Below are 14,704 nucleotides of genomic sequence, written 5' to 3' on the forward strand. Positions count from 1 at the left end.
TAAAACTGTTTCTTTATATGTTTTTTGATTGGCCCACTACAAAAATCCAAATTTTGCTTACTTTTTGGTTGTTTGAATGAGAACCTCCCCTTCAAGCGAAAAATGTGAAGAAATCAGTCAAAAACCTGCTATTATCAAAAACAGAAAGCTATATATAAGCTTAGAACAATGGGAAATCGGAAACATTGAAACAATGGGATAACTGAAAAATTCAAAAATGAACGAAATAAAAAATATCAAAACCAGCAAAAGATGAAAACATAATTATTAGAAAATTAATAATAGAGAAAAACCATAAATAAAAGTGGAACAGAATAATATCACAACGGTTAAAAAAAACAACGAAAGTTAAAAAAATAAACAGAACCAAAAAATGTGAAGCGAAAAACACAAAAAATAAAAAAAAGATTGATATGAAACCAAGGGTTGTAAATAAAAAACTTGAATGAATCGAGAGTAAAAATAGGGCCAGAGATATTTCTGAATAGATCTAAAATGATAATATGGAACAAAATAAAAAAGAATCAAACAGTATGATCGGAATTGCCTGCAAAATGATTATTTTTGATTTACCTATCAACAAAAAGTTTTTTTTCGGTGAAATTTAAAATTGCTCCAAATTTGAGACAAGCAAGCTATCATCATATACAAGATTAGGAATTTTAAGTTCATATTAATTTAAAATAATTTTTTGTCGCAATAATATTGACTGGAATTACAGTTTCCGTTCAAAATCCGGGCCTCCTCTAGAACCCTGGGCTCGGCGGGACACACTCCGATCCACCATATTATTCTCAGATATTTGTCCGTAGTATCTCACAACACTAACCAGAAACGATGAATAAATAATTAGAAGAGAAATCTAGCAATCGGCCACCATATCGTCCAAAATTTATGTTCGATAATAGCTGCTATTTGTGCCTATGTATACCGACATCAGCACAACATGGGTTGAAAATTTCCAATACTATCGACTATCAAGTTTGTCAACCCCTGTTTATCGTATATACGGTACGGTCAATTAGTAGCCCTCGGTTCTCACACTAACCTTATACACACTAATGATGTAGCCGGTCGATGGAGTTTGGCCCTTTTTGACGCTGCCTATTTCATTCGGTGCCAGCGCTAGGGGCGGCCGGCAAATGGATGCCACCTCACTGTACAGGTCCAGGGTGTGGGCTGCCGTGTAGCGGGTGTTTTTCGGTTCGAACTTGGATAGCGAGGCTCCCCGGACCCCGGTGTAGAACAGCGTCGGATCAGTCTGGGTGGTGTTTATCACGTAGTAGGCGATGAAAGGGAATTCGGCTAGAAATTTTGAAAGAAAAAAACAAAAATAGTGAATTTCGGTAAATGGGTTTGTTTGGTTAGGCAAAATCTGGCTTATTATGCAAGTTTGCTTCAAAAGGGAAGCGAAGCAATTGAATTTTGATTGAAAGAACCGCTGGAAGCACCAACATGTTTACCAAACACTCACCCGAACTTCGCTCCATGTTGGCCAGCAGCATCCCACTGACGGCACTATTAGCCTGCTGTATTTCGTTCAGCAGCTCCGAGGCGACCGCTCGCTGTTTCGTCAGAGGATGTGCCAGGGGTGACTCCAGCAGGGGATCGATCGGTTCCAGTGGACTCATCAGGTGCGCAAGGATGCAAATTTTCGGATCGGACACCTCGAGCACGCTAAGCGGACCGACCTGGGAAGCATCGGTTGTCTCTGGGGTTGGTAGCTGGAGAGACGGTGCCAATTTAGAACAATTTCGGTCGTTATAAGGAGATCAAACTGTACTCACGGGGATTCCTGCCGGTAGAAACCGGTCTAAACTGTGCACCGGGATGATGAAACAGTCCTTGTCCAACGTTGCCAGGGAGATAGGTTCGCTGCGGGAACTGACGAAGCCTCCGGTACCGGGCTGACCACCGAAGCTCACTGCACGTAATTGAACGTTTTGCATTCGGTTGCAGTTTTCGATGGAAACGGAAATGGAATTCAAAGAGAAAAAGAATAACCAATCAATCAAGTGGCTTCCTGATGCTTCGGGGCCGTTGTTTGCTATTTATAAATTTTATTTAAATCTCTAGAGAATGTACAACCGCGAAATGATATTTATTGTGTGACTCTCTGTGTACGATCCTGATTCCGGAGTTCGTTTTTTGCTATTTTTAAGCGAAGCATTTTTCAAGATAAAGCGATAGAAAAATTCGAAACCTAGAACATACACCATAGAGCAATTCCAGTTCATTCCAAATAGTCGCAGCAGCGAGGAAAATATTTGCAAACACTCACACCAACGTCAATCATGCTGGCTCGACTTGCGGTTCAACATGCGGCGGGAAGCACATGCAAAGCGAAAGCTGGGTTTGTTTTCAAGGGGGTGACCGTGATGGCGACCAATGTCGCGCCAAACAGTATCTGAGCAAGAGAAAATATTTTTACTTTTGTTCGTTCGTGTCTAAAAGCGACAGGCAACAGATAGGCTTAGGGAAATGTGATAAGTTTGAGATTATATGCTGTACAGCTTCTGGCATGTAGGAATGCGTTTGCTTTTGCGGAGGATGTGTTTTGTCGGATTGGAGTTTCTTTGAAAAATAATTTTAACTTCTTGTAGGAGTTCTTGGATATTATTTGAGACTTTTTAAAATTCCTAGTGTTAGGGTAAAGTCGAAAGTTTTATTTAACATTCAAGGAGATATCGAAGTGGCTTCAATGACTTTTTTAAGGAACTGATTCCCCACACGTTTTTGACAATAACACATAAAAACAGACACATTTTTTAAACGAACTACGAACAACTTGCAATTCCGCATCCTCCGTGGATACTCTAGTGTAGGATCCCCCAAAAAAACCAGAAAATCCCTTTTCATGTCATGGTGGTTCAGCCCCCATTACTCGACTTGATTTAGTTGGCCGCAGCCTGCCCACATAATATTGTATATGTTAAATTCTACTTGAAATAGCTGCTCGTTGTTGTTTGTAGTTTGTTCAAACAAAGTAGAATAAAACAGATATCTTTTGTCGCATTGCAACCCGCCCACAATCCGTATACATTCTGGTATAAAAAGTACTATGCTATCAGAGCAAACGTTGAATGCTGGCAATCCGGGATTGAACAAGGGCAAATAATGAAATAAAAAAATAAATATGGCATAGGGTCCCATTCCGTGAGTATCTTCAGCTAGCACCGCAATGATGCAACATTGAACTTGGATCTGTTTCAAGACTCAGTGAAATAATAAAAAAAAATCGCCAAAAATGATTTATGTTTCTGTAGTTTTGGGGGCTTTGGAAAGATGAAGTGAAACCGCATTGCATTATTTTAACTTTTCTTTGTAGGATTTCAGTGTGATCTGCCTATTTCAGTTGAATCAGGCAAGATACCACGTTATTTCCTCAATCGATGAAATGGAAACAATTTCTTTGCTTCGTTGGTAAGGAATATCAACACTGACAAAGCGAACATTCGAATCGAGTGCTCTATTTTTTTCCTTAGTTTTTGAAGTGATACATTGAACAGAGATTACTGATTCAACTAACAAATAGGAGGTAGCATTATGGCTAAAATAGGCTCAGCACCTTATGTTCATTCTGCATGCCCCCGATTGTTTTTCGCGTTAGCAAGAGCATCTACCTACGATTTGGCTTATGCTCAAAAAGGAATGTAAGAGTAGGGTAGCTTTAGCTTAATCGAATTTCATTTTTACAAGCATGTTTTGTTTTTGTGGAGATTCCAACATATGTTATCTTGGCGTCGCGGAATTACTTGGATCAAACTATTTGTTACCCCGAGTCCGGATTTTCAATCGGCGCGTGGGGCATAGTATTTTTTGCAGTAGTTATTACTCATTTTCTAAAGTTCTTATATATAAACAAAAAAATGTTCCCAAAATCGTGGATAAAGTGCCATGAATTCTGGAACCATCACGTTTTTACGATACGAAAACACGAATGGAAACATTTGTTTTTGTTTTGTAAACTTCAGTCACGGTTTCCGCCATGTCATTACTAAACCAATTTTCTGTACGTGAGCTAGTCCACAACTTTATGAACAAAGGGTGACCCATGATGTTATTGATAGCTTTAGGAACATTAGTTCACAAAATCAAAACATTCTAGTTATTTTCTCGTGAATCATTTCACGAAACTCGACATTTTATTCATGACTCCATTTAATCCTCGTGAACTAATTCATGATTCCTAATATATAAGTCACGGTGCAATATCCGTACTCGTGAAATAATTCTCAATATTATGAAATATTATTCATGTATTCGGTAATTGATTTATGATTCCTATTACAATAGTCATGACCAACCATGCGTGCCCGTAAAGTAAATCACAAAATTATAAACTACTATTCAAACCGAACTTCAATACGAGACAGCCCGGAATAGTGCATTCGGCGAGTATATAAGTCACGTCCAAAGCAACCTTCGGAACAACCCTTCGACGTTCTGAAAGTTTGTGAACAGCAGAAAACGCGCTGGTGGCATTCCCGTAAATGTTTATCTTGGAGATGCCAGTGCGCAATACACACCCGAATCCGTCGACCTTTTAGCAGAACTTTTTCGTGGGGCATTCACCAACCCAGCTATCTCTCCGTCACAAGAGTATATAGACACATTACCATCATACAATATCAGTCTCCCTAGCTTGAATATGACTGAAGCAGACGTGTTGAAAGCTCTACCCAGTGTCGACGCATCGAGAGGACCAGGCCCGGATGGTTTGCCTCCGATATTCATAAAAGGATGTGCACGATCATTGTCATTGCCGGTCAGCATTATTTTTAACCGCTCAATCACTGAAAGCGTCTTCCCGAGTGCATGGAAACAAGCGGCTATATTTCCAATTCGCAAGGCTGGAGACATTCATAATGTTGAAAATTACAGAGGAATCTCACTTTTGAACTGTTTTGTTAAAGCCCTTGACAAATTTGTTTACAATGAGATGTACGCTGCTGCTTCTCACATCATCGACGAATGTCAGCATGGATTTGTGAAGCAACGTTCTACAACTTCAAATTTGATGATGTACATTAGCATCTTGGTCCTCTCTGTTGAAAAGTGTCAACAAACCTATGCAATATATTTTGACTTCTCAAAAGCATTCGATAAAGTACCTCACAACATTGCTCTTCTGAAACTGCAAAGACTAGGATTTCCTGCGTGGTTATCTGGATGGTTGCAATCATATCTGTCTAGTCGGAGTGCTTTCGTTGAAATTGGTTCAACATGTTCTAGCTTGCTCGACATGCCAACCGGAGTTTCTCAAGGAAGTCACCTAGGGCCGCTAATTTTTATTTTATTTATAAACGACATTTGAGCTAGTATCAAATCTGGACAACTATTCTTCGCCGACGATTTGAAGATTTTTCGTTCCATTGCTTCTGGACTTGACTCTGCTGCACTTCAAGATGATGTACTTAATATTGAACAATGGTGCCTCTTGAATGGTATGCAGATAAACGTTGACAAATGTAAAATGATAAGTTTCAGGCGATCATCCACTCTATCTCATTATGAGTACTTGCTCCAAGGCCGCGTCATCGTAAGAGTGGACTCCATTCGTGACTTGGGAGTGCTTTTTGATAGAAAGCTTAGGCGAAGGCATTCGCAACACTTGGTTTTCTGAAGCGAAATACCTCTGGCTTTAACGATTTCTACGCCCTAAAATCTCTATATTCAATAATTCATGAAATTATTAATATAATAATTCATAAACTTATTAATATTATTTAAGTTTTCGTGAATTGGTTCATGATTCCTAGCATAATAGTTACGACTAACCTTTCGTGCTCCTGATATAGTTCACAAAATCATCAAATATTATTCGTGTATGCGTGAACTGTTTCATGAATCCTAATATATTAGTCACGATCCAATATCCGTGCTCGTGAAATAGTTCACAAAATCATCGAATATTATTCATGTTATCGTAAATTGGTTCGTGATTCCTAGTTTAATAGTCATGACTGACCATGCGTGTCCGTGAAGTACATCAGCAATTTTTCATGAAATGTTCAAGTGCTAACGACTAGTAGTCGGTACGAGCAGTAGATATAAGAAAACTATAAGGACCTCGAATATTTGATAAGGTTCTGTGTGATGTCTGGACAGAAAACACAAACCATGCTGAGCACCAAAAATCGTGTTCGTGATATAGTTCACAAAAGAATATACTGAGAATCAGTCACACTTTTATTATCCAGTTCATATTGCACGGTACTCCGAATAAAAAAACGATAGTAACCAAAAAATAGCAGATCACGATATGGTGAAGAGAATTTACGAATACCATGATAAAACTGCTGATATCATAAGCATGAGTCACATTACTCCACGTGTCAAATTCGAAAGTAAGCTCTAACAGAAATTACGAAAATCGTGACTAAGATCCTGAAATCAAGAACACAAATCACACAACTCGTGACAGAAATATAAAAAATCGTGACTAAGATCCGAAAATCATGAACATAAATAAATATAAATCTCTTCTTGCGACTAAAATATCACGACAACGTGAATTGAGATTATGAAATTCATGACGAAGTTCCTGAAATCATAAACATAAATAATTTTTTTCGTGATTAAAATAACAAAAACCTAAGATCCTAAAATCATCAACATGAATCACTCTACTCATGACGTAAATATCACGCTAACGTGAAGTTACGAAAATCGCGACTACTAGATCCTGAAATCATGAACATACACCCCGCTAGTCTGACAGAAAGATTTGATAGAGACGTGAATAGAAATCGCAAAAATGTCGAACAAGCATCCGAAATCATGAACACCGTTTGATTGTTGTTGGAAAACACAAATAGGTTCATGAATACGAGGTTTCTTATTCATAATTTCAGGAACTTGGTCACGGTTTTCTTAAAGCAACTTCAGTTCAAGAAATCGTGATCGTTTGTTCATGAATTTATGAACGGATTTTTTCCGTAATGGTACGTTTATTTCCAGACCAAATAATAGATAGAAACACTGGCGCTAGTCTCATAAGCTACTCGTCGTATGCTAGAGCCCCAGCCAGGACGGATTCGTACAGGTCAATAGGGGCGCAACACTAACTCTGCAATTATCCTGTGATGAATGGAACGGTCAAAATCTAGTTAAATTTGATTGAATGTACGCTGGTTATGTTGTTATGTAGATGGACAAATTATGTTTCTTTTGAAGCTCAGTGACTACAAAATACAATATGATGTGATCGATGCAATGCAGTCGGAGTCCAGTTGTCAAACACGTGCAGCAAACAGTTGCGTAGATGACAATAGTGAAACATGGATTTCCAACGTTTATCAGTTTGAAAGTTTACACAGGTTTTTGCAGAAATTTTGTTCTAGCCTAAATGTCTGTTATCTGTGCCTAAACCATTCGTTAGGAGGCGATAGGTCTAACGGTAAACGTCTGTTGAGCCCGGAGTAAACGTGAATAAAATGAGTTTTTTTTATAAAAAAAAACTTTGACAATGCAAATTGTCAGACAGATAGGACATCTAATATCTGTGTCGAACATAGGTTAAATGCCACTCGTTTAACTTTTCTTGTTTGTTTACATCCTTCAAAACGCATATTTCATTTCAAAATATATCAAAATATCAGTCAATCATCTCATCTCGTTGTTTATTTGCAAAGTCATTAAGAGCACGGAAATATCGCTTTCAGTTTTAGTTTCAACATGCACAGTTAGACTAAAATGATTCTGTCAGCGTCGCGTCGTGTCAAATTTGATTGATTTCAACTCTGAACTAGGTAACCGACCATTCAAATATCGCACCGAAGTGATTAATGTCATGTTTACTATAGCAGGTGGGGCTAAGATGGCACTTTGATATTCGTAAGATGAATCGTACATGAGTAGTGTGAGTGATATCAGAATAAATCGGCTTGCCTACATCATATCGTTCGTTCAGCTCCCATTGAATCGTATGAAGGCTATGACGGCGACCCGTTGTGCTTCTGGATTGTTTACATAATTCTTGGGCGTTTTTTCAAAACGTCATATCTGCAATGAGTTACTTTCTTTGTTTAATTTCTCTTCTGTTAATAATTCGGTCACTTTAACATTTATCCCTCAACTCTTTGCATAATATGCTAGTCAAAACCACCGTCTTTCGATCTGTACTGTAAAATAAGTGAAAAGTGTTATAGTGACGCCGTAAAAATCGAAAGAGAAAGTAAACAAAGAGAGTAACTCATTGCAGATATGACGTTTTGAAAAAACGCTCAAGAATTATGGTTTCCAACATAAGCAACTCAGCTAGCTACACTTATTTCTGAATTGTTAATGATGTACAACACTCAGGCAAAAAATGAAGAATTTCAAAAGAATATAGTTCATTACAGACAGACTAGACATATTAATCAGTTCTTTGTCATTTATCTGTTAGTGTCATTCTAATCGAACACGAGAATTGTCAACGTCCTCGTTCGAGATAGTTTCTAAGAGTTTTTCCTAAATTTTAATGCTGTTTACATGTCTCTTTCTTGATTGGAACTACATAAACAGATAAATAGTAAGCAAAGAATTAAGATGTCAGGTCGTTATATAGAGTTTCAGCGTCTTTAATGTTTATAAGAATCATAGGATTCTTGTATGATATTGAATCGAGTAGTGATCCTATAAGGACTTGTTATTTGCTCACACAATGTGCACAAAGAGCGAAATACATCGATGAAAAATAGAGCAGCACAAAAACACTGCGATGTGCGGATCACTCGCACAAAGAGAAACTCGAAAACGAAAAAGAGAAAGTTCTGTGCAACCCTGTTTCCGTGCGCGTGTAACCAAGATGCACACAAAAGAGCCTCTTTATTTCTATTGTTTTATGTATGCAGCCATGGAGTAGAATGCACACATGGGAGCCACACACATCGGAGTGAAGAGGTTTATGGTAAAAGAGAAGAGCGGTGGTTCGCTTAAAAAGTGCAAAGAGCGGTTTTATTCTTCTCTTTATGTACTCTGAGGTGCATTCCATCCCTGATCCTATACTGGTCATACCATGGAGGATCTTCAATCCATGGAATGCCTTTAGCAAGGTATCAATATCTTTGGTTCTTTCTGAAGAGTTTGTATTATGAAAACAAAAAGCACCTAAAACGGTGAGGGTGATAATAGGAATAAGGTAACAATATTCAGACACATTATCCTATGTAGGTTAAAGTGCATATTTTTACCCTATTGGGGAGGGTGCCTCACTAATTCATTAATTATTCGGCCAACAATCGATGGAATGCGCACAAATTGGCACCAACAACTTTGCTTCGTTGTTGAGAACCAACATAATAATACGAATACCTAACCTCGGTGAATTGCTTGTGTTTGAGCGCAACGAAAACTCGAATCGAGTGCCTCAATTGTCGTCCTGCCGTTTGACTCAATGCGTTCAACAAAGATGGAAGACGGCGCTGCTCTAACCAACGGCTTCAAATAGATAGAGTGATAATAGAAACATGGCGAAAATAGGCTCATTATACCCTAATTCCTAATGGCATGTCATAAGTCTGCTTCCTCATCTCGTACAAATCCGAAGTAAAAAAAAAACGCCGCTTGCGAATAGTAATCAAAAAATACTAACCGCGCCGTTTTGTTCCAGCGTTCTAGTGTGTACGTGTAACTTATCGATACAGCAAAGTATCGCAGCCCCGAAATGCGAGTGAAATGAGTGAATCACAAATTAAATTTCATCCGGAAGAACACAATCGCAATTGACTTTATGTAGACCCGTCGTAGACTTATAGTGCGCGAGAGGTGAACAGTTGATCAAGGTGAAAATGGAACTTGTGCTTACAGAAGTATCACACATACGCTTACATCATACGAGGTATGTAGTACTGATAATATTCAACTCCTTAACCAAGGCAGAAAGCTTCGGTGCGAGAAACAATATGAATCATGACGACGAATACGAAAACGCCAAAACCGTATCGTGTATATGGACAACGATTTTGCGCAAATTCGCCTCCATGATTTGGCACCGGGCATTAGTACGGATTATATTAAAAGATTCACGTCGAAGTATGAATCCGTCACAAATGACAATTGAATGTTTTTCCCTGGCATTCTTATGGGGAGGCCCAAAATTTTCAAAAATTTGATTTTTTTTCTGTGCATTTTTTGAAAGGTATAAGTGTTTACGCTATGGGACGATCTTGGCTCGAGACGCGTGCCTCAGGTAGAAACCTTTTCACGCCATTATGTAAGTTCCCTGAATGCTTCGCGTTGCACTGTATATGTGTACAGAACGTATTTCACGGCTTGATCTGTACAGGCGTCGCAAACTAATCGTGAGTTATCAATCAACCACAGAAAACAGTGAAAAACGAAACATTTTGGTCAAAATTTTTTTCCAAGAGATCAATTTTTTAAATTTAAAAATCGAAGGTTTAAAGTATCTATATCGCTTACCTATATCGTGAGCGTTGACAGACGCTCAGAAACAAGTTCGTCGCGCGCTCTAAAACAAGTTACTATACCGACCGAAGGTAACTCTGGCAGTCCACATTAATTCTATAGGTGGCAATAGTGTTAATTGGTGTGTTGCCAGTATTGAGCATTGCAAAATGACGTCATATGAGTAAAATGCTCGACAAAATGACAGTTCAGCTAGCTTGTTTACATGGTGTTAGAATTCGAACCAAGTTTCTTATACTGGGTGGAATTAAAAATTGTCTAAGTCCATGTGAACAAGCTCTCTGAACGGTCAGAAAAGTGAGGTTATACATTTTCATGCAATGCTCTATGGCCTAACCAACAATTTTAGTGATTTCTAGAAAGCAGAGTAGGGCTTTCGAATAATAATGGGAGGGGTCCGCACAAATATAGTCGCTGGGGTACTGGGCGTCCTTAATATTAATATATATTTCGCTTTTTTAGTCCGCCTTATTAGATTCGCCATTTTGAATTTTACAAATCTAACCTCAAATTCATGATGACCTTGGAAACCGTAAAAGCCGGCTAAAGCAGAAAAATCATGCGAAATAACGATACTTTATATTCAATTGGCCTCCATTTTGTTTCTATAACGATTTTTTCATGTTTTTTAGATTGGGACTCCTCTATGAAATGTAATCTTCAAGATCGTTTTGGTTTTCTGCTTTTAGACTCTTTTTGCTGGAGCTGCCATTTTGACACCTTAAAATCGAATATTTTGATTTTATAGATGAAACCTTAATAAACATTTTGCAGAATAGCGCACATGTTTAAGTCAATTTACTTCTTCAAAAAAATGATCAAACATTAGGTACTTTCAGTACAATTATATAAGACAACCCCTTTAAGTCACATTTTTGTCCGCCATATTGGAATCGCCATTTTTATTCTTTTGTTTCTGATACATATTAACTCAAATTCGTGTGTATAAATCACGAACCTTTTTGTGGGTTTCGCTGTATTGAATCGGCCATTTTGAATTTAGAAAAACTGCCTTTAGACTTTAATCAGCGATGTCCAAAACCAATAATTCCGTGTAATTGTTACAAAATATTGACAATCAACCACGAATAATCCATCCAATGTGTTCTGAAAGTTTAAATACGTTTCTCTCAAAACGTAATTTTTCAAAACTGCGTGCAATCTCATTTGAAAACGGTTCAATTAAAAGAAAACCTTTTTCATTGGAGGAATGACCTATAAAATCTACAAACTCTTTGTATTCACTATTATTAGTGAAGCTTTAAAGTGGAACAAAGGGATAAAAAATCGATCTCAAAGCTTAAGATCGCGCCATTACGTCAAATTTGAAGTTTTTTTTACCGTTCTTAGGCCATTTTCTCAATAAATATAGTTTAAGAGCCCTCTTATTAGTTTTGTGTTTCATATCGATCTTAAGGCAGCAGGTTGTACGCAGTTTTGGAATTCCACGCGCATCTAACCTTAAACAGAATTTTACCACGGACGCAAATTTGTTGTTTTCGTCTTGAAAAAAATTATGAATGTGGACGAAAATATAAGCTTTATGTATCCTAAAACTGTTTCCTTATACGTTTGTTCAATGGCCCACAAAAAATCTAAATTTTTCATAATTTTTGATCATTTGAATGAGAACCTTCCCTTAATGGTGTTCGGGTGGTGCGAATGCAGCTGAAACAACCTATACCTTCTTTCTTGACTTTCCAGGGTAGATCATCTTATGGTGCTCACTACATCCAAAGAACGCTATGCACATACGCTGACCAGACGCCCACGAACCCGTTCTGTAATCAGATGACACGCCACAGTAAACCTTGCGCCGAAACAACTAAAAAACATCTGTTTCACGAAGACCTTCTACATCTGCTGTTACGCCACAGGCAATACGCAAAAAAAAATGCCGTTGTAACAATATTCCACGCTAATAGCTAACATACCTAGGGAAGTATTAAACAAAAAAAGACGTACAAGAGTTATCCGAAAACACAAAAAAGCAACAAACATCTAACAGCGAAAACCAAAGCTGCTCTAGTAACGACGACATAAACGTAAAAATGGGCGATGGAGAAAGCAGACGAAACTCAGGAAGCAGCAGAGGGTAAACTTGACCTTTACTGTTCGCCAAGAAAGAAAATTAACACAATGAGCGGAAAGTAGTGCGAGCAGGATAGACCACAGCAATAATTTTCGTTTAATTTTTTATCTTTCATCAATTGTAAATTAAATGTATCTTTGATATCTAAATTATTTTCTAGAAAGACCACCCTCGAGATTCAAGCCTAAAGACATAAAAAATTAAAGGGTTGTGTGCAGGATGCGACCACGGTGACATTGAAAATGTAGTGTGCAATATAATTCGTGGCGTCGGCGGTAAAACATGATGATGAGTTATGTTCTGTCAACGACCATGCGGTAAATTTGGGTGGAAAGCCCAACTCCTACCAGCAGAAGGCAATGGATTCTTCACATTTCCTTTCGATCATGGCTATACAAGCCTGCCTAGTCCTAGTTTTCTGTGTTATGTTTATAACTGATTCGTTCTAGAATACCTATCTTTCAATTTCATGACATTTGCTTCTCTTAGTCTTAAATTTGTCGGAAACAGCCCACAAAATCAATACTGCCAGGGATAGATTGACTGATGTATGGGAGTTTTCACGTCTTCCGAGATCTATTCATTTTTGCTTGTTTTTCAATAGTGTTCTATTGAAATACAAAAACACTACAGCAATAAAACATAATTTCAGTTAATCCCGAATTGTTTCGTGATAACCAGACGGAAATCCGTTCATAAATAACAAAGTTCAAAATAGTGACGCAAAAACGTGACATCGTTTGATTTTAGATTTTAGAATGACACCCCGCCCCAGATGGTGCAGTAAGACATTTTCAATGTCAATAACAATAACAATAGGTAATGTCGTCAATGTTACATAATTACATAATAACGAAACGAAAAGTTATATTTGATACTTTTCAAGGCAAAATTCTTATAAACTTAACTATACGTTTTACCCGAGTTTACTGAAGCTTCTTGTTCATTTCTATTTCGATGAGTACAGTTTATAAAGGTTTATCTTTGTTGGAGGTGGTAAGACACTTCTCGTTTTTACCTTTTTTGCACCTTTTTTCGTTAGAATTGATGCAGGACAGACCAAATGTTTTTTTTTCTTTCTTTATGCTAGGGTTCTGAAAGGTCCGTATACATATGAGGTAATTTCTCTATCACGATCAACCGACCAAGACGTGCGTTGTATCAATTTTCGCCACTGACCGGGTTAGTCCCGACCAACCGTAACGAATGATTCGATTGGATTTGATTGAAGCTATAAATTCTGTCTTTCGATTAACTTTAAGTATGTTGAACTGAGAGAGATTGCAGTATTTCAATTTAACATTTTGATTTAGAAAGAATGAAGAATTTCTCGACAAGCATATGATTAGGGCTCAAAAGCCAATTGTCAAAATTCACTTTGAGGAGACATTCCGGACGAACCGTTAAGCCCCAGCACAGCCGTTGATAGTAAACGATAGAAAACAGTTTTCTCTTTCGTTAAGGTTGAACAGAGAATGGGCGAAAATCGAAACCGAAAAAAGCAGTTTTTTTCCACACCGTGTGTTAGATCTTCATAAAAATCAGTCAGCAGTACTGTAACAACATTCTACGTAAGCTGATTGATTTTTATGAAGATCTAACCTTAACTGCTATGCACCGTGTTTGGGTAAGAACGGTTTCTCCGGAATTCCTCCTCAAAGCGAATTTTGACATTTGGTTTTTGAGCCCTAATCATATGTTCGTCGAGATTTCTTCACAATGTGTTTCTTTTAACATTTTACTGACCTCATTGATTCAAATAGCACAAACTAACTCACTCGACTAATAAACTGTTTCGATAATCGTAGACCTTTAAAGAGAATATTCCTCGAAATATGTAACAGCCGTTAGCGGATAGAGTTCTGAAAAACGAAAACGGTTCAATCGCAATTGGATTGCGTATCACGCTTTCCTTCCCAGGCATGTTAGTGTTTTTAAAAGCAAGCAGCAATCAGCACGCGTCTAACAAACACACAATTGAAAAATTTCACCAGTTGCAGTTAGTATTCTCTAGCTTTAGGATTTTATTTATTCACAATACAAAAAGGGCAATCCGCATATGCCGCTGGAGAGCACCCGGATCCGCAAAGGATCATCACCGCAGAATAGGAGACAAACGGTCACCATTATCATCATTATACTAATCGACGGTGGCTAGCTTTTATATCGCACCTACAACACTTCGAGTAACTTGGT

At 37.9% G+C, this 14,704-nt stretch overlaps 1 protein-coding gene across 11 annotated transcripts in view; it reads right to left on the minus strand.

Moving 5' to 3' along the window:
* Positions 1-14,704, minus strand: part of LOC131693822 (uncharacterized) — a 218,624-nt gene that overhangs the window by 25,167 nt on the left and 178,753 nt on the right. For all 11 annotated transcript variants that reach the window (XM_058981974.1, XM_058981984.1, XM_058981976.1 and 8 more), the window contains 3 exons: positions 1,788-1,924; positions 1,475-1,724; positions 1,049-1,305 (listed from right to left, as the gene is read on the minus strand). In XM_058981974.1, coding sequence (XP_058837957.1) covers positions 1,049-1,305; positions 1,475-1,724; positions 1,788-1,924 — 644 coding nt within the window. The remainder of the gene's footprint in view (positions 1-1,048; positions 1,306-1,474; positions 1,725-1,787; positions 1,925-14,704) is intronic.

The sequence above is a fragment of the Topomyia yanbarensis genome, chromosome 3, assembly GCF_030247195.1.
Source record: "Topomyia yanbarensis strain Yona2022 chromosome 3, ASM3024719v1, whole genome shotgun sequence".
Classification (NCBI taxonomy): domain Eukaryota; kingdom Metazoa; phylum Arthropoda; class Insecta; order Diptera; family Culicidae; genus Topomyia; species Topomyia yanbarensis.